Here is a 27,760-nt window from a genome sequence, read left to right on the forward strand (position 1 = left end):
CTAAGTCACCAACTTCATTTTGTCCTCAGGAGCCATCTGGGTCCAGTGAACAGATGTGAATCAGGATGCCTGGAGATGGCCCTGGATGTGAGGCAGTTGGGGGTTAAGTGAATTGCTCAAGGTCACATAGCTAGGGTCTGAGGTCGAATTTGAACTCGGGTCCTGCTGACCTTGGAACCAGAGCTCTATCCGCTATGACATCTAGCTGTCCCTTACCTGTGAGGATACTTCTGTATGTACTTGTCACACTTTCCCTCCTAGTCTGTGCACTATTAAAAGGCAGACGCCACATCTGAATCATCTTGCATCTCTTCCAAATGCTTTGTATATGGTAGATATTCAATGTAGGCTTCTTAAAGAAATGAGGGGATATAAAATAGATATGGTCTGCAGCCATGGAGAACTCATATCTTCTTGGTAAGCCAGGAGACAAGTTCATGAGAGCAGGGATGGGATCTGTGAACTATTATTAAAATATCTTGATAACCATATCTTGATATAAATAGTTTCATTGAAACTCTCTATGTTCATAAATGTTATTCTGAGAAGACGTCCATAGGCTCTTTTTTAGGCTTTTGTAAGGCAAATGGGGTTAAGTGGTTTGCCCAAGGCCACACAGCTAGGTAATTATTAAGTGTCTGAGACCAGATTTGAACCCAGGTACTGCTGACTCCATGGCCGGTGCTTTATCCACTGTGCCACCTAGCCGCCCCTCCATAGGCTTTTGCCAAGGTAGTGCATACCACAAAAATGTGACCCCTTGAAGAAGAATATGTGAGCAAGTCTGACATTGAGGGAATCCAGAGTAAGGAAGAGGTCACTTTGAGTCCATGAAAGAGAAGGCAGGTGCTTTTTTCCTTCTTGTGAGTGAGAATCAGAATCCACTCTTTGCTCAGTTTCTTCCTATTGATAAGTTGCAGAAAATTTCTAGTTGCAAATTGTTAACATTCTATTCCTAGCTCAATAGGTTATACCAGGCTTCTAATTTCCCTTGGCCCTCAAAGTAATTTAGAAGCCCAAAGTATCCTGGAACTGTTTTTATGAAATGGTTGTCTTTCATTGATCATCTGCTCATTTCAGTAACTACCTCTAACTTTTTTTTTCCTAAGGTAATATTTCAGGAAGAAACTATTAAAAATTTCCACCATGGAGATAAGATATAAATGGACAGCTCTCCATGGGAAGAAAAACTTGTGATTGCTTTGCTCAGAAGTTCATTTCCTGTTAGCTTCTCATTCTGTAAATTGTTTCACTCTTTCTTTCACATGGTAATGTTTCGAATAGACAGCCTAAATGAACAGTAGAAAGAAGTCATCACTGATTAGATTTTCACAAAGCCTCAAATAGACTTCTGATTTTAGATCCACTCTCCCCACAGCACACACTTAGCTTGCAACACAGTTCTCGAGGTTAGCTAACTGGACAGTCAATGGGCAGAAAGGGTCAGCTAAGAAATACTTATGTGGGCACACAGACAATGGTGGGACACTAAGCATCCCCAAATTTCCTACCATTCATATTTTAAAGGGTTCCAATTGAGGCCCCAGGAGCATCATGGGTTGTGGTTTCAGAAGCTGAAAAGTTTTCTATAGCATAAAATCTTCTACACTTCATGTTTTTCCCCTAATCTGTTCCATAATCTAAGCACTATCCAACAACAATGAAAACATTGCTGGGTGGCATGAATTGAAACACAAGAGTAGAAGAGATGGAGCAGAAGTCTAACAAAGCCTTCAACAGCAAGGCTGAAATATTTTCACCTAGGTCCCAGCAGGTTAAGTTGTAAATTCAGAACTGAATATCAATTCAATGGGTACACGGGTGCTGCTGGGTCAGTGAGGACTCGAAATGTATTTACTCTCAGTTCTACTATGTTTAGATTTTCATGTAGAGTTGTTTAGGATTTGATTTTGGGAAGGAATTTAATCAAAGGTTTCCTGCTTCACTAGACTGACCATAATGATGTCAGAAAGCTCTTTGCAGGTGTTACCAGTCTCAACTACCATCTACACCCTGTCCATATCTTATACCCCACCCCTCACCCTACTCCCTCGCCTAAGTATCATAACTTTTCCTGGTTCACATCAGTAGAAAATGGAGAATCTATTTGTACCACGTTGAATGGTTGAGAAAGTTTAGAAGAAGAAGCTCAGCTAAGGCTTCCACACCCTTTATGAGATACTTTTTTTTTTGTATGTGCTGTTCAACCTGATTATATATATATATATATATATATATATATATATATATATCTTTTGCATATGAGTGACTAGTTTTAGGATTGAAGCAGAAGATTGAATGCTATTTACAAAGTGGCTCTGTCACTGGGAGGCTGGCTTGGCCCATTTTCTCATTCTGGGCCTAGTCAAAATCTTGTAGGATGTGAGATGCTAGTGAATAAGCAAGGCCTGTTCATTCAGAAGCAGCAATCTAGTGACTTCCGTAGGGGGAAAAAAGATTTGCATTTTCCTTTTCATAAGCAACTCATCTCCTTGTTTAATGTGGGCCATGAAATGGTACAAGCTCTGCTGCTGAGCTTACCCAAGGTCTGTTTCATAGTTTGCTAAATCAGAAAATATAAGGACTTCTGAACAAATGACTGATTTGGTTATCAAAGCAAATTCTCTTTTTGAGAGAGAAAAAGATTTGATTAACCTGTTTCCTAAGTGCCACTGAGTATTGATTCTGGGAATAGGCAGCACATCCCAGACCACATTGCATTTGTCACCTCGCTAAATACAGTGTCTTCTTCTAAAGCACAGAGGTGGAGAGGCTTGCTTTGGGGAGTTGTTTCCCTTAGTAGCTTGGGAATTTTATGTGATAAATTAATCTCCATAATATATGAAAATATATGATTAGCCCAAAGCAAAATTCTCCTCCAGCTTAAACCTGCTTAACAAGTCATGAAAAAACAAACAGCGAGGGCATGTACTTGCCTTCCCCCAAACTCAAAGTGGACATGCTGCATTTTCCTAGATGTATTTTCATTATGTTTTGAATGAAGCCTTCCCAAATGGAAAGTACCATTTATTGTGAAATTGATATTCTTTTGAGTGCTGCTGTGTGGATGTGTCTTTTGTGTGTGTGATTTGGGGGGAAGGGTCAGTCATTAATAAAATGAATGAAAAGTCACATCTGATGGTGAAACATACCAATAGAGAGATAGGAAAACACCTGGAGATGCAGAATGAGGGCTATACTGTCACATAGGACCAATGACTTCAGTTACTTTGCTTGCCCATACTTTGCTTCAAGGGAGGGGTGTATTAGGTGAAGGAAGTCACTCATTAGAAAGTGACAGTGATTTAAAAAAACAATAAACTTTTTTTTTTATAATGTTGCATCTGCAGCTATCTCTTTTGTGAGGCTGAAGGATTCAAAGAGGTAGCAGCATTCAATGGTAGCAGGTTCTGCTAAGTTACAAGGGAGTTATTTGTAGAAATCATCAAGACTTCATGGAACTCCTATTTCTATATTTATTTCTATATTTCATATTTCTATACCCTACTCAATTCTCAAGCCTGTAAGGGGTGGGGGGTGGGAACCTCTGGCTCTTGTTCCATTTTGATCTAAAACTCACAACACTTAGTTCGGTGTCATTGCCTCGAAAGGAAGTGACTCTTTGGTTATAAAAGCAGAGGTGAGATTTCTATCTATCAAACTCTTAGGAATCCCAAGACTACCCCATTGGGTCACGTACAGTCTTCTGAGTTGGGAAGCTCTACCCAAGGCCAAACTATGTCTCTCTGGCTGCAACTCACCTCAAGCCCTGTTTCCCCTTCTCATGCTGTCCTGTCAGCAGAAACAGAAACCAGCTGCTCTTATTCATTCAGACATTTGTTCAAAAATCCATATTTTGTTTGAAATATGAAACTGAACTCCTGTTGTAAGCTCAGTTGGATCATCTAAGGACTGCTATAAACAACTGCTATGAAACTCACTTCTCAGCCCTCTCCTCACTAGGCTCACTCAACCCCAGGAGTGAAGCCTAGTTCTGGGAAAAACCATGAACCGATCTGTCAGGACACCACTTGACAAAATAGCCACTGGAGGTGGTGGGGTTTCCTATTGGGTCAGGAAAGGTGAGCCATGCTGAGGTCTCCTGTCTCTAACTACTATGCATATCATCTGATCTGATCAGTGTTTTTTTTATTTTAATTTTTTTAAATTTTTTGGATTTCATCTTTATTCAGTGAATAGTCATTGAGCATATTTTGAAGAAAAAACTTTAAAAAGTTTTATCTTTGTATTAATATGTAAATAGCTCAAGAAACATAATGCAAATATTCAATATTAAGTAATCATCCAATGTTATATTTGTGAAAAACTGTACGTGTGACTTATGACACAAGTAAAAACATGATGAATCCCCCCCAAAATGTATTGATCAGTGTCTTCTAATCCTTTGAGGACTGTGAGATTCCCTTTCTTGGCTTATTTCCAGTATGCAGCTCACCTAGGGCTTGTCTTTTTGTTAACCTTTCACCTGGATCACTGCCATAGTTTGCTGTTGGATCTCCTTGTCTCAAGTTTCTCTATACTCTATTCCATCCTTCACTTACTTGCAAAAGTGATCTTCCTAAAGGGCAGGTCTGATCATGCCCTTTCTTTCTTTCTTTCTTTCTTTCTTTCTTTCTTTCTTTCTTTCTTTCTTTTTTTTAGGTTTTTTTTTGCAAGGCAAATGGGGTTAAGTGGCTTGCCCAAGGCCACACAGCTAGGCAATTACTAAGTGTCTGAGACCGGATTTGAACCCAGGTACTCCTGACTCCAAGGCTGCTGCTTTATCCACTCCACCACCTAGTCGCCCCTGATCATGCCCTTTCTCTCCCCCCATACCTCAATCCCATTGACTCTTTTTTTTTGCAAGGCAATGGGGTTAAGTGGCTTGCTCAAGGCCACACAGCTAGGTCATTATTAAGTGTCTGAGGCCGGATTTGAACTCAGGTACTCCTGATTCCAGGGCCGGTGCTCTATCTACTGCGTCACCTAGCCACCCCATCCCATTGACTCCATCACCTCTAGGATCAAACAGAAAATCCTCTGTTCTGGCATTTGAAGCTCTTCTCAACGTGGTTTTCCAACCTACTTTCCCAGGTTTATCATATGCTACAAAGTCTTTTACACACTCTACAATTTGAACAAACTTGGCTTCCTCCCCTTTCCTCCCATCTAACAACCAGTCCCTTCTCTGTACCAATGCTGTCTATTCATACATACATACATACTTTCACAACTCACTTGCCACCTTCTACAAGAGCTCTTTCCACCTCCTCCCCTCATGCTATCTTCTCCCCCACACTCAAATTATCTCTGTTTACTTCATATCCACTCAACATAGAATGTGTATAATACTGTTGCTTCTTCTGCTGAACACATCTCCTCGAAGACTGGAGCTGTTTCATTTCTATATTTTTTATCTCGCGTATATAGCATAATGCTTGGTAAATAGACATTTAATAGATTTTAGTTGACTATTTTAATTTCAGTAATGTTGGAATTAAAAAGTTTGCCTTTCTGAATTTACGGCTTCTTTGTGACTTAGACTATAATTTCTGTGAAAATTTCTTATGTATTTGAAATTAGAAATGTTAAAACACTACCTAATGATGCAACGAATAAAGCAGAGCACTCAGGTCAGAAAGACCTCCTACCTCAGATACTTACTAGCTATGTGACCCTGGGCAAGTCACTTCATCACTGCCTGCCTCAGTTTTCAGGTTTGTGGTCAGGATCAAATAATCTTAATATAAATATATATACACACACACACACACACACACACACACATATATATAATTTACTACATAGTATTATATAATGCTTCTTCTCTTTCATATCCTGCCCCATCTTAGCTATTATTATTAGTCATTTTCTTTTTTCCCTTTACATGACACAACTTTATTGATTTCCATTTTGATGTAATTTATTGGACTCAGGTTCAAAAGAAGCAACAATTTAGGCCATGGTTATGCCAAAATCACAAGATGGGCATTTCCCATAGGACATGAAAAATCAGTTTCTACAGCTTCTGCAATTATCAATGGAGATCAATAGAGGAAAATTTACAGATTAAGGATTCATTATGGGCTAGAAATCCATCTCCAAGTAATCAATGATGAAAATAGGATTCAATTTCACAAGTATCTATTAAGCATTTACTATATGCTAAGCATTGGGAATTCAAAGGCAGAAACATGCCAGGAGACGGACATCATGGGACAATAGGTAAGAGCACTGGCTGTTTGCAGAGCTTGGGTTCAAATCCTTCCTCTGACATTTGCTGTGTGACCTTAGGCAAATTGCTTCCCTTGCCTGGCCTCAGTTTCCTCGTCTCTAAAATGAGGAGGCTAGATGAAATAACTTCTGAGGACTGTAGAGCTCTAGGTTTATGATGCTATTAAGCCTTTAACTTTGCTACATCATACTAAATTATAGATTATTATTACTTGGAAATGGAAAACCAGTTAAGCACAGTAACCATGATTATTTTCTTGTTGAAGAGGACCATAACATCAAGGAAGTTATGCCATGACAAGTAAGTGATTTGAATTTATGTAAGGGCGTGCTGGACAAAGAATCACCAGCTTCACTTTCTCCCCCAGAGTCATCTGTGGCCAGATATGAATCAGGATGCCTGGAGATAGTCCTGGATGCAGTGGTAAACCCTGGGTTTTTTTAAGTTAAGGGTCTTGCCCAGGTTTAAGTTAGACTGAGGCATGGAAATATGGAGGGTGTAACTGGTTGGTCTCCAGGCAGTCCTTTCCTCCTTAATCAGCCATACCATATCATAATTAGCTTGTTTTTTTAAGTATAAGAACAAAATGATAGTCCTGGCTACCACTGTTTGCATGGCATATGTGTGTGTGTGTGTGTGTGTGTATTCAAGAAAAAGCTAAGAGGGAGCCACTAGGTAGCACAGTAGATAGGGCACTGGTCCTGGTGTCAGGAGGACTTTGAGTTCAAATCTAGCCTCAGACAATTGACATTTACTAGCTATATGATCCTGGGCAATTCACTCAACCCCAATTGTCTCATCAAAGAAAGAAAGAAAGAAAAGAAAAGCTAAGAACACAACCACAATATCTCAGAGCCTCCAGTTGGGAAGGTTCCTAATATTTTGATCCTAAATACTAGTGTGTGCCTGGAGTGATATTAAAAAACACCCCAAACCCAAAAGCATGTTTCTTGGAACCTTGCCTGCTGGTTACACTCTGCATTAGCAAGTATTAGGGAGAAGTCTAATCATGCATTAACTTCTTGCCTAAGAGATGAGTGGTTGTCCCCCCCCCTTTCATTTGAACCCAACATCACAAAGGTTAGTCTCCCTCACAAGCATTTTCCTTATATTCTACACATATTTGCTATTTATTACTAAAATTTGGGGAAGGGAAGTGAGAAAAGGAACCTAGAGGCCTTCTTTCCCCCAACTGAACTTCTTAGAGAACAGAAACTACATAAACCTTTGTATCTCCCAGAACCTTCTTAAAGTGCCCTATTTATGTACAGAAGTTTCGACCATTTGTAATGATTAATCCCTTGTAAAGTAACTGCTTTGTTATTCTCTCACAAACAGAGCAACTCTATGTAGAGAAGTGGGGGTAGGTCTTGTATTGGTCATTTTCTATTCAGTTCCTCCTATAGATCTAGCAAATTCAATTTCTTTAACACTTTGCTCATCTTTAATTTCTTTCTACTTAGTCTTTTGGTTTGATTTATTGTAATTTGGTAGAGGGCAGTGAAACCTCCTATTATATTGATTTTCTTATATCTATAGTAATTCTTTTTTTTTTGCAAATCAGTTTCTTTTTTCCTTTAGAAATATAGTTTGAGGTAAAATACTTTGATGCTTAAGGCATATGCTCTCATATATACACATTTGTGAACTTAGGAACTTCAGTGAAGCCCAACAGACTTGATGGAGAAACCTGCTGAACTCCAAACTAGCTCCTGATGATTGGATTCAAGAGAATGGGCAGTTGAGGGGCATTTCTTTCAAATTTAGAGACAGAATCCCCCTCTCCATCTCTAGGATGACCCCGGTTAAAGGAATACTAAGCTTTTGGCTTCGGCTAGCATACTGTGATCTAGGTTAAGCCATTTCAATTTTGAAAAATCTTTCGTTGTTCGGAAGTTTTTCTTTAATCAAGAAAAAAATTTGCCTTTCTGCACCTTCTACCCTTGCCAATGAATTCAGACTTCTGGGGCCAAAAAGAACAAGTTTAACCATTCTGCCACATGAACTTCCCCTGAAGACAGCTTTGGATTCAGGAGATCTAGTTTCAAATCCTAAGACTCAGTTCTAAGCTCTGACACTTAGCACCTCGGTGATCTTGAGGCAATTCAGTAATTTCAGTGGGCCTCTAGAACACTGGATGAAGTGGCCTCTAAGGTCCCTTCCATTTCAAATCTAAGAGTTTCTGGACTCTGATGATGGCTGAAGAAAAAGGGACAATCATTTCTCTAGGCCTTGCCACTTTGCCTCCCAAAGTTAGTCTAAGATTACATGAGCTTTTTTTGGCCTCCACATTACATGGCTGGCTCATAAAAACCCCCCTGCAGTTTCCTAAAACACCCAGCTGTTTTTTCAGGCAAACTGCTATCTGATTGTTCCTACTAGTGAAGTGGATTTTTTGAATTCAAGGGCATGATTTTACATCTCTCACTATACAATTTCATCTTATTAGATTTATCTTAAAGTTTGAACCTGTCAGATCTTCTTAGATGCTCTGTCACGAAATGTACCCGCTTGCTTTAGGTTCTCTTTAGATGTAATAAACACACCATCTCTGGCTCTGGCTCCATTATAGAACTCCCTGACACTGAAGTATTTGATTTGTATCATACCATTTTGCACTGATTTCTTAGGTAAATTTGGCTTTGCGGAGTCCCAGAGAGCAGAGAGGCCTATTAGCCTGGACACCATGTGGCCTCTTATTTCTCTACTGCCTTATAATTATTCTGGTATTGTTTTAGGTGGGTGGGTTTTTGAACTTCCTGGGGGAAAGGGCTCATTCTCTGGAATGATTTTTAAAAGGGCTGAATTGTGCATATCCAATTAAAGGAGTTGATCTAGAATATTCCTATTCAATTTGCTGTGCCCAGTATCATATGGACACAGGTTCTTGATAACAATGGTGATCAGGCATTATTTAAACAAATCATTCTCATTTTCAATATCAGCCTGATATAAGCATAAGCTGGATAAACCAGCAGCTAGTAATCGGTTCACTGCAAGTTACACATTTCAATAATATCTTTTAAAGGAAAGGCACTGCAGTGACAAAACTGTTGTAATTAGGGTTGGAAGACTTTAGTTAAAATGCCAGTTCTGCCTCTGGCACTGCCTTTGTGATCTCAGGAAAGTCATCTTAACTTTCTGTGAATCAGTTTCCTCAACTGTCAAATGAAAGGGTTGGTCAATCTCTGAGATCCCGTCTAGTTTTCATGTGTGAATCTTGAATGGTTCCCTGTGTCCCTCCTTTCCTGTGGGGTCTCTCCCAATCCCCATTCCCCAGACCAGGAGAATCTAAACTCCATGAGAACAGGTTTTTCTTTTCTCTTTAGCTTGATCTTTGTCTTCGAGTATTGGAAAAAATGGCATGAAGAAGAGTGAGATAGGCTCAGTCTGCTTGGTCCCATGGAGAAGATGCAAGATCAATGGGAAAATTTACAAAGAGGCAGGCAACCTTAGGCTTGATGCCAGGAAGACACACCATACCAATGAGTTTTGTTCCAGTGGGTTATGGGCCACATCAGGAGGGAGTAAGTGGATTCCCCTTCATTAGAGGTCTTCAGGGGCAGCTAGGTGGTACAGGAGATAGAGCCCTGACCTTGGCATCAGGAGGATAGGAATTCAAATCCAGCCTCAGACATTTGACACGTATTAGCTGTGTGACCTCGGGCAAGTCACTTAACTCTGATTGTCTCACATTCAGGACCATCTCCAGTCGTCCTAATTCATATCTGGTCACTGGACCCAGATGGCTCTGGAGGAGAAAGTGAGGCTGGTCACTTAGCACAGCCCCCCCCCTCACTCATATCCAATTCATGTGCTTGTCATGGCATTACATAGTTTTCTTTGAGAACAAAGGAATAACATCATCACGTCTTCAGAGACTGGTCAACTAATTTGTCAGGTATGTTGTAGCTGGGGGCTTGCCCTGTTTTCCTCTTAACATTGGAAGGAAATGATTTCTTTATGTACATGTTACATAACTTATAGGGGCCTTATCTTCCAACTAGTCCAAGTGAGTGAGGTTTTATTTCTTCATTTTATCCCCTTTTTAAATTTATACCCATCGTTCCCTTCCTGGTCTGTTCTTCGCCGCTCCCCCAAACACCATCAATGCTACTTTGCTAGAAATAACTTGTGTGAACAGAACTTTTGTTATGTAGTATTAAACTGGATGAAATAGGCTTCCTTTATGCTTAATTTCTATGTGAAAAACTTGTTATTCATTCCCATGATGCCATTTGGTGATAATACTGAGAAGTCAGTGGTGCCTACCTGAGAGATGTCCATTCCCGAGTCACAGCTCAATGGCTGTGTGGATGTCAGTCCATTTGAGCCAATCACAGTTGTGATCACAGCATTCTGATCAATTTTCCGAATCATGGTCCCATCCACAAAGTAAATGAAACCATTCCTATCAACTGTGATACCTGACCAGGAAGAAAAAAATGGGCATTAGTAGTCTATTGGGTCACATTTACCCAAAGATCAGAATTTTGAGAGAAATCACAGAAACAGAAGGGTTTTTAAAGAAATATAACTTCAATTTTGCTTAGTATAGATTAGACGGTAATATGAGAGGTTTGTTCAGATAAACATTCACTTCTCTGTTGAGAAGAAATAGTCCAACTTAAACACAGTTTCAAACCTTGGCTAAATATTTGGCTTGGGGCTAATTCATTCCCCTTCCACCTCTCCTCTCTCCCCACCCCACTCTGTTTCCCCTCAGTCCATCTGCAGTCAAAATAAGTCCAACAATACATTTCTTTCAATCTAAGAGAAAAAAAATAATTGGGCTAATTTTACATTATTTCTGGAAGAAAAAGGTCTGAGAAGCAAGCCAATGGCTTAGACAAGGGTCTCATGAAAAGAACATTGAATTTGGACCAAAAGACTCAGATCTAAATCCTGACTGCCCACTCAACTTTCATGACCTTGAACAAGTTGCTCTCCTCCATGAGTCTTAGTTTTATCACCTGTGAAATGAAGGAGGTAGACAAGATGATCTCCGAGGTCCTTTCCAGCTCTAGATTGCCTTGGAGAGGCTTACTCTCAACTCTTACTTTTTGGTATCTTTGGCTTCCTAGCTAATCTTGCACAAGATGAACACATGTATAACCCAGACTGCTCTGGGCTATAGTAAAGATAGTCTGCAATTAAGACTTTTCACTCCCCCCCCCAAATTCAGAACTAGAGAGGCATTATTATATTCATTTTGGCAAGCATTTAGTAATCATCTCCAGTATGATGAGCAATCTATGAAACAGACAAAATGGAAGATAAAAAGTTTCATTATCAAAGCTTAATGCTCCAGTAAGATTTTGGGGATGTGCTGTAAAAAATAATGCCAAGGTAGTGGGAAGCCATGAGTAACTGGAGGAAGAGGGTAGAAAAAGTCTCATATAAGAGGAGGGGGCACGTGAAGGCACTTCTGAAGGAAGCTAAGAATTCTAAAGGGGAATCATCATCTAATCATCAAACAACCCCTGTGGAGAAGGGACCAGAGCTCCCCACCAACTGCCAATCAAATGACACCTACAGAAAAGGTGAGTCAAGGCAGGGGCACTTTTAGGGAGAGACAGCATATACCAGGTAAGTCGAACCTGAGCACCATCTCCCCTGAGACCCTGATGGAGACAGTCCAGGACACTGAAGTCAACAACTTTGAGAAGAGCAATTCTTCTAGTCCAGTGTCCTCAGCTATCATCCTGGGAAGCAAGGCCTATGGAGATGAAGTCTGACCCGTAGGTAGTGAGAACTAAGGAAAGAAAGCTCTTGTCACTAAAGTCCTTGACTCTGTCATGGGATCCAATACTGGAAACTGATATCATTTTAGCAGTGAAAATGACATTAAGAAAGAAGCCTTACCATCTACTTTGCTGCTGCCTCCTCAGAACCATGAAATTTTTCCATGTAACTTAAAAGTTCAAACCTTTCTAACTGCAATGGAAACTCCCTCATTGGATTGTGAGATACTTGACTGTGAGATCTAATTGTATCCTCAATACTTAGAAGAATGCTATGCACATAGTAAGCTTTTAATCAATGCTTCATTCATTAATTCATCTCAGATAGCCTTTACAAAGACACGGAAGCTGTTAGAAAATTACACAGAATTTGTGCAGGAGGAAAAGAACATCTCTCCTTCCAGACCATGGGTAGGGTATCTGGAAGCTGAAGAGTGGATATGGTTTGAAGAAAATGAAGCATTATATTTCATTTGGTTAGGTTGGTGGCTGGAAAGGTAAAGTCAGATAAGGAAGGGTTTTTACATGTGAAACAGAGAAGTTTGTATTTTATTCTAGCAGAAATAGGGAACCACTGAAGCTTCTGGTGGAAGAGAGTGACATGTTCCAATTTATGTTTTCGGAATATCAATTTGGTGGCTGAGTGGAGGGTGCAGAGAGGAGGGAAAAGGCAGGGAGACCAATTAGTCTACTGCAGTAGTCCAAATGAGATGTCATGAGCATCTCAACTAGGCTTAAGCTAAAGTTAGTAGTTTCTATTCCCTAAAAGTCCACTTATTATTCTGTGAAACTAAGAGAAGGAGTGATTTTTATGGCCAAGAATAAAGTCATGTGAAACCAGTTTATAAAGCTAACTTTATAAACTGCCTTGAGATGAGCTAATTCTTTGGCAGAAGGGGAATAGTCAGGTTCTGTTTTATAGTGTATGTTCATTATTCCTGATGATCCACATGAAGTACTCATCTTTCATGTCTGTAAAATGTAAAGAATCACTTTAACTTTCCCCTAATATTCCTAAAATCAGTTATGTTCCTATGAACTGTCTTAGGAGACCAGGAGGACCAACTGTGGGAGTAACTGTGTCCAGTAGTTTCAAGAGGTATTTTGGTTATGGAAACCTGTCATCAAAGACTGTGTTCCAACCTGGATGTGTCAGATCTTGACAGGCACGTGAATAGTCGGTCTTCTTATCTCTGATCCATTTTGGTTGAAGGGATTCTCATTTGGTGTCTCTGGGCAGTAGCAAACTTTATTTCCTGACTGTTCCAAATCTCAAGTGATTAATAACAGTGACCATTTGGGGAAGGTCTTATTTTTGTGCCTCTTCTTTCATTTCAGCCTATGAAGCCAACAAGGATTGTGAGCACCTACAATGGGTCGAGCATTATGTGAGATGCTGGGAGATAGATGGACATGAGCATAGACTTATTTATCCCATCTTCCCTTCCAGACTATTAGTAGGGTATCTGGAAGTTGACGAGTGGATATGGTCTGAAGAAAATGTAGCAGTATATTTCATTTGACAGAGAAGAAACTTAAGAACATGTGAGCCCATGAGAGATAAAAATATAGACTGGGAGTAGAAATAATTCCCCCAAAGTCTAGTGAAAGTCTTAGATGACAGATGCAGAATGGGTTACCACCAATGCATCGACAAGTAATAATAATTAAGCACCTTTTTTAGTACATGCTAATTATGGTGCAACATACCGCCAACAAAGACAAATATAAGTGTATCACTGCTCTCAAGGAGTTTATATTCTAATGGGAAAGACAAGGTGTAAATAAATATATACATGCACACACACACATGAACTTTGCTAAGAAGTCAGCATGATGTATAGGTTGACAACTTCACACCCCCAAATAGATATTGGCGTAGAGATGACAAAACAGGCATTGATAGCTATACTCCCCCATTGCCAATTCCTTGGAATGATTGTCTGCATCATAGACATGACTCTTTACCACGATCTCCACTTGTGGTGATTGTGAGGAAGATTTCTTACAGGCTCAAATATCATTATCATCATCAACCCTAGATTCATAAGAATAATATTCCCATGGTTTTCCTAGCTCTTATTTCCTCTGAACTCTTTCTCTGTGTCACCTGAATTCCATATATGAATGCCCTTTGAAATCATTTGGAGCCTATGAAGCACATGGAATTATTCTGCTATGTCCTCTTACAAATATGAGTATTTGACCAGAGCCCAGACTTTTTTTTTTTCTTGAGACTCTTCAGTTCATTTGGCTTTGGCATCAATTACATTGGGGTTGGAAAAACCAATGTGTAGAAAACTCTATGGTACAGTCTATTTAGGTATAGCTTTGTATAGACACCAGTTTCTTCCTTTCCAGACTCCCCTTACTCCTCAATTACCTTTACTGTATCCTTTCTTGGGAAATCAATATCATTTAGGTGTTTAAAAATGCCTCATCTCACTGAAGTGAAAATTGAATTGGGGATTCTGAGCACAAAACATTGGGACTGTCTTTGCCTAGCCCACCCACACCCTTTCAGAAATGGCTATTGGTATAACCCATAGATGGTGATAATCCACTATGATCTATTACTGCTTGTGAGAGTGAATGGGAGGGTGTGACACATACCCAGTATATTTGCACTTTTATTCTTTAAAGATGGGCTTATAAGTGTTTCAACATCACATAAGCCCATCTGGGGTTAGCAAAAGTTGCAGCTTCAATTTACTTCCTGCAGAAAGATGACTGAACTTGGAGGCAGAAGACCTGGGTTGAGATTCCTGCTCTGCCACAGAATTCTAATATGCCACGAGGCAAGCCAAAGAGCTTCTGAGTCTCAGTTTTCTCACCTATACAGTAGGAACAATAACACCTCACAATAACATCTCACAGGTCATTTTGAGGAAAACCCTTTGTAAACCTAAACATTAAAGGAAATTGGACTAATGATTATAACATTTGCCATTAAAACAGCTTGATATTATTGTTCCCAGATTCCATTACTTGGATATTCTGTGGATAAAAAGTATTTCAAACAGTTGGGTTTATCAACCTTATCTCCCTTTCACTAAAACTTTCCATGTGCCCCACCCCCCAAACCCCTTTTGTTGTGATGAGTTATCTTCCCCCTTTAGAATGGAAGTTCCTTCTTGGGAAGAAATAGTTTTCTTCTTACTCATCTTTGATTATTTCTATGCTTAGCATAGTATTTGGCACATATGATCAATCGATTGGTCTGTCTATCCGTCTAGCTATCCATTTAGTTGTGTTTTACCCTTATTTAAAAAAAAACTGAACCCATGCTCTATGGACGATAGAGGATTTAACTAAACAAGAAGGGATTCAATCATTGGACTGAGAGATGGGGAGGTTTTAACCATCAGTCAGTTCAAGGGCTCATTTTATGGAAGAGGAGACTGAGGACCGGAGCTGTCAAGTAACTTGAACAGGGTCATACAGTTAGGAAGCATAAGAGCTGGAATTTGGATACAGAGCTTTGGCTTTTGCCTCTCTACCACATTCTTCCAAAGACTGAAATTTTAACTACTTCATCATTTCTAAAGCAAACCAAAAAATCAGTTTCAGCTTATTGCCTTGGGATTAATCTGTAAGACAGAAGATAGATAAATGCTTTGCAAACCCCAAAGGAACTCCAGTAGACTGTGAACTCCTTAAAGGTAGAGGGTGTTTAATTTCTACCTTTGAAGGGCCAGAGCCAGGAAAAATGGTGGTTGAATTGAACTGCAAATACTTGACTTAGATGGTACATTTCACATTTGTGAGAAAAGAAATCCATTCTAATGAAATTTCCTCTACAATAAAAACCTGACCCAACCATAGGTGAGAAGTTGCCTTTGCTTCTCTGAATTCATGCCTAATGAGCACAGCACTTTTTTTGGGCATAGCAATGGGGTTAAGTGACTTGCCCAAGGTCACACAGCTAGGTAATTATTGTCTGAGGTGGATTTCAACTCAGATACTCCTGAATCCAGAGCCAGTGCTCTATCCACTGCACCACCTAGCTGTCCCTAATGAGCACTTTTGACTGAGGGGCTGCTCAGAAAGAAAGAAAGAATACAAAATATGACCACAATCTGGTATACAAAGTAAGGAAACATACTATCCAATAGGCCCCTTTGCCGACCTAAACCAGTATTTGGAGAAAATGCCTGTAGATCATGGGAGAGATGACTGGAAGTTTTCCCCTTTTTATCCACCAACAAATTCATGCCATATTTCCTGAGAAAGATGACAATTGCCTAAAGCCAGGGCATCTTAGCCAGTCCCTAATAAAGTTATCACCTACTGGAGGAGAGGATGCTGTTGATCAATAATGAAGGAGGAAAGTCATTAAAATGTGATTGCTGTGAGTCCAGATGTGTAGGTTAACAGCCTGGAAATATTAGCTCAGAATTCCAAAGTGGAACATTATTCAGAGCAGCAGAATATCACTTTCCCTTGTGGGTAGAAGGTAACTCTGGAGAGGAAAAAAAAACTTAAACCTTTCTCCCACTACTCAAAACAAAACAGTCCTATAGCTGTAGGGCCTACCTATAATTGAAAAAATCCAACTCTCACTTGTTTCAATTGAGAGATAGAAGCTTCTTCTGGAAAATGATCTGGGAAAATACAGTAAGCTTTTTGGTTTCTCCCAAAAGCAGAATCAAAAACTTCAGAACTGAAACTGACTTTGGTATCTAAGGCTCTGCTTGGAGGCCTGCAATCAATTGCACTTATGAACAATTCTCATTATTATGAAGCTTCTCCTGTCGTTCAGCTCAGACTGACCTCTTTGCCACTTCTCTCACCACTGCTCCTGGTTCTGCCCTTGGGCCATAAAGAACAAATCTACTACCTCTTCAATGTGAAAAATGTTGAAGGCAACCAAGTGCTCAGAATGCAATTCAACCACCTTGTCATGTGTCTACTACTGGCTTTACTATACCCTGATGACTCAACCAACTGGGAATCTCAAGTAACTGGAATTCGGGGATTGTGTAATCCACGATTTATCCCTCTAAAATGTGATTTTAGGGGATGGCTGACTTGCACAGGCAGGTAGAAGATGGTGTTGTTGTTCAGTCTTGTCTCTTTGTGACCCCATTTGGATTTCTCTTGGCAAAGATACTGGAGTGGTTTGTTATTTCCTTCTTCAGCTCATTTTACAGATGAGAAAACAGGCAAACAGGGTGAAATGACTTGTCCAGCATCAGTCCAGTAAGTATCAGAGACCGGATTTGAACTTAGGGCTTCCTGATTCTAGGTCTCGGGTCTATCACCTGCAGTGCCACCGAGCTGCCCCATTTGACCCTCCTACTAATTCATACTTAATACTCTTTTTTTTAAGGCCAACAATCAGTTGAATTTATCTTCCTTTACTCTGACTGCTCAACTATCTTTTCCTTTTCATGAATCCTCTTTGGTCCCACTTTAGGCCACTTTAACCTTGCAAATTTCTTAGAAGCAGAAAAGAAGGGAAGGAAATAAGTATTTATCAAGTGCCTGGTATGTGCCAGGCACTAGGTGGCACATTCTCCACCTTTGGAAGCCAAGGATTTGTAGTTGAATCTGACTCAGTCACTTCCTACTTGTGTGATCTTGGGCAAGTCTCTTAATTTCTGTTCCTCAGCTTACCTGTAAAATTAAAGGGTTGGATGATATATACTTTAAGTTTTCTTCCAGCTCTGAATCTACAATTTGATGGGACAGTGAAAATGGATGACAAAGGGCTGCAGGACTATTCAACTTAGAGGCTTGCTGTACTTAGGCCCAGAGGTAAAATTAGATAGAATGGCTCAACAGAAACACTTCCTACAATTAGAATTTTACAACAGTGGACTGAGAGCATCTTTGTTCAAGTTACAAAACTGCATTACTGAGCTATGACAATGTTTTACCTTCAAACTTTTCTAAACGAGATGATAAAACTTTCCATAGTGAGAGACACAAATGAACACTCTCCTTGTGATTATCAGCAACTCTATAGGGAGTTTTAACATTTAACCCAGAAAGTGATTTGCTGGCTCCCCTTTTCAGAGAAACTTAGGATCAGAGGCAGGTTGATGCTCAGCTTGGGGGCTTGCTCCACTTTGTGGTTCTTTGGGTTTGTACATCTCTCTCCCCCTGATTTTCTTTTTTTCTTTTTTCTTTTTTTTAGGTTTTTGCAAGGCAATGGGGTTAAGTGGCTTGCCCAAGGCCACACAGCTAGGTCATTATTAAGTGTCTGAGGCCACATTTGAACTCAGGTCCTCCTGACTCCAGAGCCAGTGCTCTATCCACTGTGTCACCTAGCTGCACCCCCACTGAATTTTTAATACTATAATACTTGTTGAAAAGGTGATGAAAGGGTGAGATTTAAAGAAGCTTGGCACACACGCATGTGGGCCAAGATAATTAATAGTGCTATATGAGATCCAGGAGGAACATGTTTACTTTCTTCTTCCCTTCCTCTCTTCTCAGATGTCAAGCAACTTTTCTTGGGACACTTCCCAGCAGTATCACATTAAAATGGTCCTGTTGTCCCAGGGAAATAAATTGCCTAGTGAGACACTTGTGTGAACAATTAGCCCAAGCAGGGAAAGTTCATTTATTGTTCATGGATCAGCAAAGAACTAATTGAAATTGTTACACACCAGGGAAAATGAGTCTTTTTCTCAAGGTATGTGAGCAGTCAAGAGTTTCTAATAAAAAAGGCAAACCAAGCAGAATAGCCTGGTCAGGATACTCAATAAAATGAGTAGGAGAGAAACTGAACCAGACAATGCTTCCTATTCAGAAAAGTAGGTTCACTCACAAGGAATTCAAATTTCTCCAAGATGATATTTTCAAATACTGTTCATCCAAAACCAACAGAGTATTTTCATTTACAGTTGTTTCCCATCTCCTTACATCTTTAATAACAGACAAACTCAAGGTGGAAGGGTCACAAAACCAAGAGCCCAGACAATCCTTTCTGTGTGTGTGTCTGTGTGTGTCTGTGTGTGTGTGTGTGTGTGTGTGTGTTTGAGAGAGAGAACAGTGTGGAGGACACCCTTAGGAAGCCCAGTTAAAGTTTCAATAGTATGACTGAGGCAAGTGAAACCTCAGTTAAACCCACTAGTTTGTATGACATCAAGCAACAAATATCTGCTTCCCCTTTGACACCATTCCCTGTCCTGTCCTCACCCTTACCCCCTGCTCTCAAGAAAAAGTTGTCTGGTTTGGTGCAGTGGAAAGGGCACTAGATTTTGAGCCAGAGAAGTTGATTCCATGACATGCCAAGTAGCTATTCTCATTGTCTCCCCAAGATTTTTGTATTAACCTACTTCTGCCCATGACTTTGCCTTTATATGTAAAGTGCTCCCTACCACTCTGCAAATCTCACTCCTTCATAACAGTTTAGCCTTGGCCCAAATGGATTTCTTAGACTTTCTCTAAACTCTTTCTTTACAGTACTACCTGGACATTGAGTACATTCTAATTTTTTTCCACTTGTGTGTGTCTTATCACCCTACTTTGGGCTTAAACTCCTTGAGGGCAGGTACCATACCTTGTGCTTCTTAGATATAGTTAATTTCTTACACAGAGGAAATACCTATAACATGCATTGATTATGACCAACCAACCAAAAAGTATTTATTAAATGCCTATTGTGCATGAAGAATGATCCCTAGGAGTTGGGATGTTGCAGTCCATCCATCAGAATCTTTCAAGTATTCTAATAATTTAGCTAAACTTAGTTTCCAGTACAGAGGCTAACTAGGGATATAACCTTATACAAGATGAATCAAATGCATGCAAATATTCTTTCTCAGGACCTGAATCATAAATTATATCCAATACTGCTATTTATCTTGATTAGTAGCACAACTTTTCTGAGCATACTGGATGAAACACTCAAAACTCAGTCCAAGGCAGTAATAATCTCAAAAGACTGAATACAGTGCAGAGTTTGGGGCCACATGGCACCATATCTAATAGCAGACAGGTTAAATGTTTGAGCTGAAGTGAACTAGAAGATATCTTCCATCATCCTACGACATTGGTTTTAATTACCTTAGGATACTGATTACTACCCATTAAAGAAAATCTCTGTGAACTCTACCCTAGGGGGGAGAACTGAAAGTGTTCTTTGTGCTTGCAAAACTTATATTTCTTGGAAACTTTCTAAAAACCCAAACGCACTACTGAAGTTCTCGAGGTGGAAGGAAGTCAGATCCTCTGCAACAAATATTAAAAACTATGTGATTCAGTGGCTCTTTGGCTACCTATCATTTGAGCTCAACTTCCTGAGTGGGAAAACTCGGCCCTGGACAGAACCTCTGCCTGGTCGGGCAGCATTGTGGGACTTGGCTCGAAATGTAGACTCATCTTAATAGGGTTGCAGTCATTAACTGAGAAAGAAGTGATGCCAGCCAGCCAACAAGATTGGAGAAACTGGGTCCAGGGAGGAGCCAGAGGACCAAGCACATAGAGCCCCTGCTTTTCAGCTACTGGAAGACCCTGAAATCTAATTTTCTGCATGCATAGAATTCATTTAAAATCCGTGATAAAGTGGTTTCTTTTAAAGATGTGGTGGAAGATTTTTATTAACTGATACAGAGTGAATATGAACCAGGAAAACTACAGATACAATGACTATGATGGGAAGAACAAAAACCCTCCAAACAATAAAAAATATAATTGAATGCTGAATATTGAATATAACAACCAAACAACTCAAAGAAGAGCTTAGAAAATGCATTTCCCTCTCTCCTTAGCAGAGGTGGTAAATTATGGGTGTGGATCACTGCATTTAATCCAAGTCCATATGGATGTTATGATTAGTTTTGTTGAACTACAGTTTTAAGTCTTGTTGCAAAAAGTGATTCAGTTGCTGAGGTGGGTAGGTAGGTAGGAATAGATGTAGAAATGGAATTAGTATGAAAATAAAAGATGAATATGTAAATTTTTTAAAAAGTTCTTTTATGCATTCTTCATAATTGACCTTTTTCAAATCACTTTTTAAATTCTATGAATTTCCCAATGCTTCCCTTTTGACAGAGCTCCCTTCCATATCCTCTCTCTCTCCCTTCTCAGGAAAAAAAAAATAATACTCTGCTGACTCAGGAAAATATTTTTATAAGTATACACAAGGTAGTATGGGATATGATAGGCCTGTGTTTTAGACCTTCTCTTACATTCAGTAGCATCACCCTGGTCAAGTCAGCTAACCTTTACGAGTCTCGGGAAATTCTCCAAGACTGTAAATTACAGACGATTATCTGAACTAATGAAATCATAGGTCTAGACCCTCCCATCCTCCCAAAAGTATATAGCCTTCTGTTTGTATACTCAACTAATGTGAGAAAGGTGAAAAAAAATATATTTTGAAGACAAAAAAAGTAGCACTAATCTTCCCTGAAAACCAAACCAAATGATGTGTATGCAAATGATAGTAAATCAAACATAAGACTCCCTTTACAAAATAAAAGCCATGGCATGAATGGCACTTAAAAGCTATCTGCTTGCATCAAACATTTTTATCACTTTCCTGCCAATTGTGCCTGCAATGGTATCATAGTAGTATTCTTCCTTGGATTCAGGGTGTTATCTTTTTCCAGAAGGATAAACCATGAACAAGAAGGGGCAATTAACTAAAATCTTAGTTTCTTAGATTATTTTCTTTAGGGACAGCATAAACTAGATCCCTGAGGTATGGGGACATAGGACGAGGAAGTTTTTTTTTTTATTGGAGGCAGGAGAAATAGACAGGTTAGAAGAATGGGATGCTATTTAGGATCTTGGATGCTTTCAGAATGGGGAGGGAATTGCATGGAAAAGAGATTTTTTTTTTTTAAAAGATACAAACTTGATCTGCTTCATAATTTTTACTTAACCCAAACCACAGGGGTTGTTTGAATCCAATCGACTTTGGTCATGTTGGTTTATAAAACAATCAACAAGTGTGACCTCAGTGGAAATGACCTCTGACTCCCTGATCCCAAATGCAAATGTTCTGACTTCTGCTGTATAGTTCCCAGGTGTCCCTGAGAAAAGAGATTTCTAAAGGAAAGACTTAATCTACCGCTCAACCACAAAATAGGTAAGAAGCACTGTGTGCTGTTCTCCATTGGCCTTTATCTAGTGAAAATGCTCCAATCTCAAGATACCTAGGCTCACAGTAGACTAGAGGCAGTTTCATCCTCTGCTCGGGTTAATCGCTACGGCTCCCCTCATGGAGCTGTGTGAGTCATCTTCGGTTGTTTGGTTTCCCTGGGTGTTAGGACATTGTAGCTTTCATCCCCTTCTCTAAGTTGGCCTCACTAGCTAGGCTCTTCCCTGCTTCTTGGAGGATGCTGGGAACAGTAAGCATTTGGGAAATCTCAACTTCCTAGGCTCCCTTGACAATGACAGGCTCAAAGATTTTACTCCAATACAGTTTGAAGTTTGGGAGTCTTCAAAACAAACATTTTGCATTGGAAAAAATGTTCTAATTAACTTCTGAAGAATTTGTACATTACAACATCCTGCCCTGCTGGAGAAGACTGAGAAAGCTGAGCCATTGCCTTTCTGTAGGAGAGACTGTGTTTAGAAGGAACTTGCTATTCTCATAAAACTTTTAATAGGAAGAAGTGAATCAAATTCGTTAATTACCATTTTATGGTTGGTAAAAGGGCAAATTACATGCCATCCATTTCTAAACTTCTAAATGTCTCTGGTGCTTTTAATTAAAGCTGCCATCTAGAAACTACTAAAGCAATTTTATGCAATTAGTTATTTATAGGTTACCATAATACACCACTCAAAATATGATTTAAGTGATTTGCAGTCTGGTAGTATGTGATCTCTGTCAGTTTTTTCCCTCTAGTCTCTCTATCAGCTGAAAAGATTCTTTTAGTAGAGAGATAAGGAAGGTGTGACACTGAAGAGCTGTGATAAGGAGGGAAAGTTATATTTGCTGCTGATCTTAAATAAAAGAACAAGGGGGGAAATAGAATTCCATGTTGTCTTATGTGACCTAGAGAGACCCAGACCTTGCCTTAGGCAAAACTATGAAGTAGGCAAAGCATTGCTTCAGTTTCTCCCTTCCCTCTCCCAGAGTCCCCCCTTGCCAAGACTCTAAGGTCCTTCTACTTACTGCCTTCTGACTGCTGCATTTCTCCCCAGTATCATATCTTGTCCCCCTCTCCAGCTTTCCCATGCCCTTGGGCCTCACTTCTGCATTGTGAGAATGGGTAAAAATGATTTAATAAGGAAAAGTATTGCCATAAGCCAGGGCAATGGTTTATCTGAAAAAAAAGTGAATCTTTAGAGAACCAACTGAAGGGCAGAAAGAACATTAGTCACTCTATCAGGCCACTAGAGACTGCTGATTGGTTAGGAAAGCTTGTGGTGAGCCCCTCTGATCTCTATGCTCCAACCATATTATATTTCCCCTCTTTATAAAACTGACCCTATAGTATTAAACTCATCTTGGCTTGATGTGGATGGGGACTGGTGAAAGGGGCAAGATAAAAGACTATACGTTTTCTCTCAAAGCATCTGAGTAATGGAAGGGCCCTCAGTGGGCCACTGTGTGCCCAAAAGTCTCCTTTACCACATAGCTTTCACTTGAAATCTCCAGCAAGCAGATGCAGTCGGCTGCCTCTCAAGTTTGGACATCTCTCATTGGAAACAAGTTTGTTCTGATATCAAATGTGTCTTCCCACCAAATTCTGGTCTTCCTTGCCATCCTCCTCTTCCCCCCCTTCCCACCCCAACCTCTGCCCCTAATTCTAGCCTCTGGGACCACACAGAACAAGCCTAATGCTGCTGCCACATGACAAGCCCTTTGAAAACAGAAATCACGAGCTCTCTGGGTCGTCTCCAGGTAAAACCCCCATTCCTTCCATTCATTTTTGTGTGGCATAAGCCTAAGGCCCTCTACAATCTTAAGTCTCCTTCTTTCTGACACGTTCCAGTCAGAAAATGTGATGTAAAGAATATACAACATTGTCACATCCTATGTTCTTGACATCATTCTCTTTTCTTATTGCAGCCTAGGCAAGCTCATGCTAACCAGAAACAGCAGCATTGGTTCCACTGGAGACTACCTACTATTTAGTCAACCCTCAGCGTAAACTAGTGATGCTGATTTTTGGCAGCCAGACACAAGACTTTCACATTTATTTGTATTAACTGTCATCCTATTTGATCTGATCCAGTGTTCTAACCTGTGATCTTTTCAGCACTGGACGGTAATCCAGTGTGTTAAGTATTGGCCTGACCTTTGTGTCATTTACAAATTTAACAAGCATGCTATCTATTCCTTTTTCCAAGCTAATGATAAAAATCTTAAGCAAGCCAAGGCTGAAAACAGATCCCAGAAGCACTTCTCTAGGGATCTCCTTGTACATAAATACTGAATAATTAATGATACCCTTTTGGGGGTCAATCATTCAATCTTTTCCAAATTCACTCAACTATATTGTTATCTAGTCCATATCTCTCTATACCACAAGACTAGTTCATCTCTCTGACAAATAGCTATGATTAGAATATCTCCTTCAGATTGAGTTAATATCTATGGAATTCTTCTGTGCTGGCAGCATAGTTAGCGACAGAAAAGCAATTCCAGTTGTTCTGCTATGACCAGCTGTTGACCTGTGCTTGCATTGTCTGTGAGCAAGAAACACTGAGCTGTGCACATGGGTGCCTCATCAGAGACAAAGACAAAAGATGCCATCTTGCTTTTTTTGTATTTCTCAGTTTTGACTGGTTTAGGCCTAGATGTGACTTTACAGTAAAGACCACCAAGAAAAACTTCTAGAGGACAGGTCATTGCTATTTGCTTTCTTGCTTTACAATAGCATAGATGAGTCCCTAGTTTAAGAGCAAATGGTTCCTTAAGAACTCTAGGGTAACCCAGTCCTGGGTAGGGGTAAGTAAGATTTTTAATTAGACAAATGACATTTCTAAATCTAAATCTGTTGCCTCTAAGTTTGATGGCTCTTAGGCATATATGACAATTAAAATAAATAGACAAGTATAATTCAGTTTAATAATGCATTGGTAGGATCATAAAACTTGAATGAACTAAATAGTTTGTTTTCTCTTTCATGGATGCTCTCTGGGTCCAATATTCATATAACCAAGACTATATCGCATTTAAAATGAAGTTCAAATTCATTTGCCTTGTGTCTTTCTGGTGTCTCCTCAACAAGTGACTTGTAATTTGGGGTGTGCCACATAAAAAAACCTTTCCAAATATTGGCTGTTCATATGATCTAAGGCCAAAAGGTCTTCAAACCATCATATGTATTTACATGGAACAAATTGGTTCAAAAATGTGTGTATCTTTTATTTATGACAGCTTAAGTGGAACCAAGTAGCCTGTAGCCACAGGAGGTCATGACACTGATGACAAAGTTTAGCCAGTAACTTACTTCTGTGAAAAATTTCCAATATTTCACCTGAAACGACTTTCTTTGAGGGGTATGAGTCCTTTAAAGTGATTTTGCCAATAGATGCCAGTGCTTCTGGTCAACTGTTTTAGGAGTAAGTTTACTGGGGAGACTTTCAGCCCACAATGATAATTGACTGAGTTAGAGATTTGGAGATAGATTGTTGGAGGAAACTACTGGCTTTTTTTGCAGGAGATAGTTTCTCTTATATTGAGACCCCACTGATGCCAAAACAACTAGTGAAAAAGCAATATCTCTAGTCATTTTTGACATTATGCGGGCCTGAAAGAAAAAAAAAAAACTATTGCACGAAAGAAATTCATCCAGATATTTCCAGGACATATGCATGTGTGATTCTGAATAGATGATATTCTAAATAATGGGTTCCAATCACTTAAATTCTGGGGCCACCTCATGCCTCTTGTTAAGAGGAGTAGCAATAGAGTATTGGTGCTTTTTAAATTCCCTCTTGAGTGAATAATCATTTGCTTAATTGACTTGGTCGGGAAATGGAATGGTATGTCACAAGACATACCATATCTATTGAAGATAGCTTAGACATAATCTTGTCTAACTAACTTCTTGTCTCACCATCACCTCTTTCTATTTGACAGATGAGGAAACTGAGGTCCAGAGAGGAAAAAATGATCTGCCCACAGTCATAAAGTTCTTAAGTAGAAGACTGAGGACTAGAATGAATATATCCAGATGCTTACTTCAGTGAACTTTCTAACAATACAAATTTTATTGGACAAGTCCTTCCCCTCTCTGCTGTGCTACCAAACCTGAATCATATACATGAATTGTAGAATGTTGCTGGAGGGCTATCAAGGGTCATGCCTCATTCCCCATTTGGACCTGAAACTTGGCATCATACATACATACCTTCATCAAGCCAGGGCCCAACTGGCACAGGCCTGTTTGAGGTATTCTGTGTACCAACAACCACAAGGTTCCTTACCAGCTGGATAGCTTTTACTTTGCCCTGCTTGACATTGAAAACAATTTTGTCATTAAAGATAGGAACAAAAATCAAGATACAATCCTTGGTGAAGGGAAACCGAATCCAAGTGAGTCACAAAGGAATCTCATCCTGGCTAATCATTACTCCCCCTTTGTATTGACTTTTAAAAACATGCAGCTAGCTTGTCACAAATTTGAGTGCTTATTCCCACTTTGTGCCATTTAATATTTGGCTTAAGGGCATGGTTATCCATCATATAATTCATTAGCTTAAATTCTTTACAGAATAAAGGTAAGGGGCAGTAAAAATGATATAGAGAACTTAAGTTTCAGCTTCCTCATTCACGTGTAAGAACATCCTTCAAAGTCAATTCTATGTCAGACACAATGCACGGATTAGTACTTGGGCAAATCTTTGCAAAACTCCTCTCCATCTTTACACTGAAGCATCAAGGAGTAAAGCAGTGAATTGATTTAAAAAATCAAAGGATGTAAAGCTGGCTATGTCTTGTGAAAGGTCTATAGGGAAGGGCCCAGAGGCTCTCAGTATGCAGTTCAATGGAGATTTTATGCCATTTCCATTTTCTGAGGAAAAACAAGTCCAAGTGTGGGTTTATTAGGAAGGTACAGGGTAGGAGGCCATTCAGGGTTTTTTTTACAACTCGTCTTGTGATTATGATAACTGTAGAATCTTTTAACACATGCAATAAACTTTCTTAAACAGATTTAACTGATTAAAGATAAACACAGGGTTACTAAACTTCTGCCCAGGCTATAAACATACTAGGGTAGAAAAATCAGTGAAGTAGGTTTAATGGAAACAAGAAACCCAAGCAAAAAGAACCTTCGTTTCTGCACATGAAACATGTGGCCTTGCAGAGTTGTATTTGTAAGATATTATCTTTCCTATCCATTCCCTTCCTCTCCATTTTTACAGCTACCGTTTGGGTTCAAGCCTTCATTGCCTCTCATTTGGACTACCACAGTAACTTTCTGATTGGTTTTTCAGCCGACAATCTCTCCTCACTCTAATCCATCCTCTGCACAGTTGTCAAAGCGGTTTTTCCTAAAGCACAGGTCGTTCTTGTGCTCCAAAAAAGTGCAATGGCTCCCTATTACTTCTAGGATCAAGTATACTCTCCTCTAACTGACACTTAATGCTCTTGATAAGCTGGCTTCAAACTACCTTTCTAAGCTTATTAATAAATTATTTCCTTTTACATATTCAATAAACCAGACAAACTGGTCTTTTTACCTTTCTTCCCACAGGATTCTCTTTCATGTTTGATCTTCCATGTCCTCATTTCCATTGTTTAAAACCACTGGTTCATGGATCTAGGGCCAGGAAGGACCATGGAGATCATCTAGTCATTTTATAGATGAATAAATGGAGACCCAGGGAGGTAAGTGAGTTGCTTAAGGTCACACAG

At 39.6% G+C, this 27,760-nt stretch overlaps 1 protein-coding gene across 6 annotated transcripts in view; it reads right to left on the reverse strand.

The window, feature by feature from the left end:
- Positions 1–27,760, reverse strand: part of TENM1 (teneurin transmembrane protein 1) — a 1,637,812-nt gene that overhangs the window by 43,190 nt on the left and 1,566,862 nt on the right. For all 6 annotated transcript variants that reach the window (XM_074202813.1, XM_074202814.1, XM_074202809.1 and 3 more), the window contains one exon: positions 10,508–10,662. In XM_074202813.1, coding sequence (XP_074058914.1) covers positions 10,508–10,662 — 155 coding nt within the window. The remainder of the gene's footprint in view (positions 1–10,507; positions 10,663–27,760) is intronic.

The sequence above is a fragment of the Macrotis lagotis genome, chromosome X, assembly GCF_037893015.1.
Source record: "Macrotis lagotis isolate mMagLag1 chromosome X, bilby.v1.9.chrom.fasta, whole genome shotgun sequence".
Lineage (NCBI taxonomy): Eukaryota > Metazoa > Chordata > Mammalia > Peramelemorphia > Peramelidae > Macrotis > Macrotis lagotis.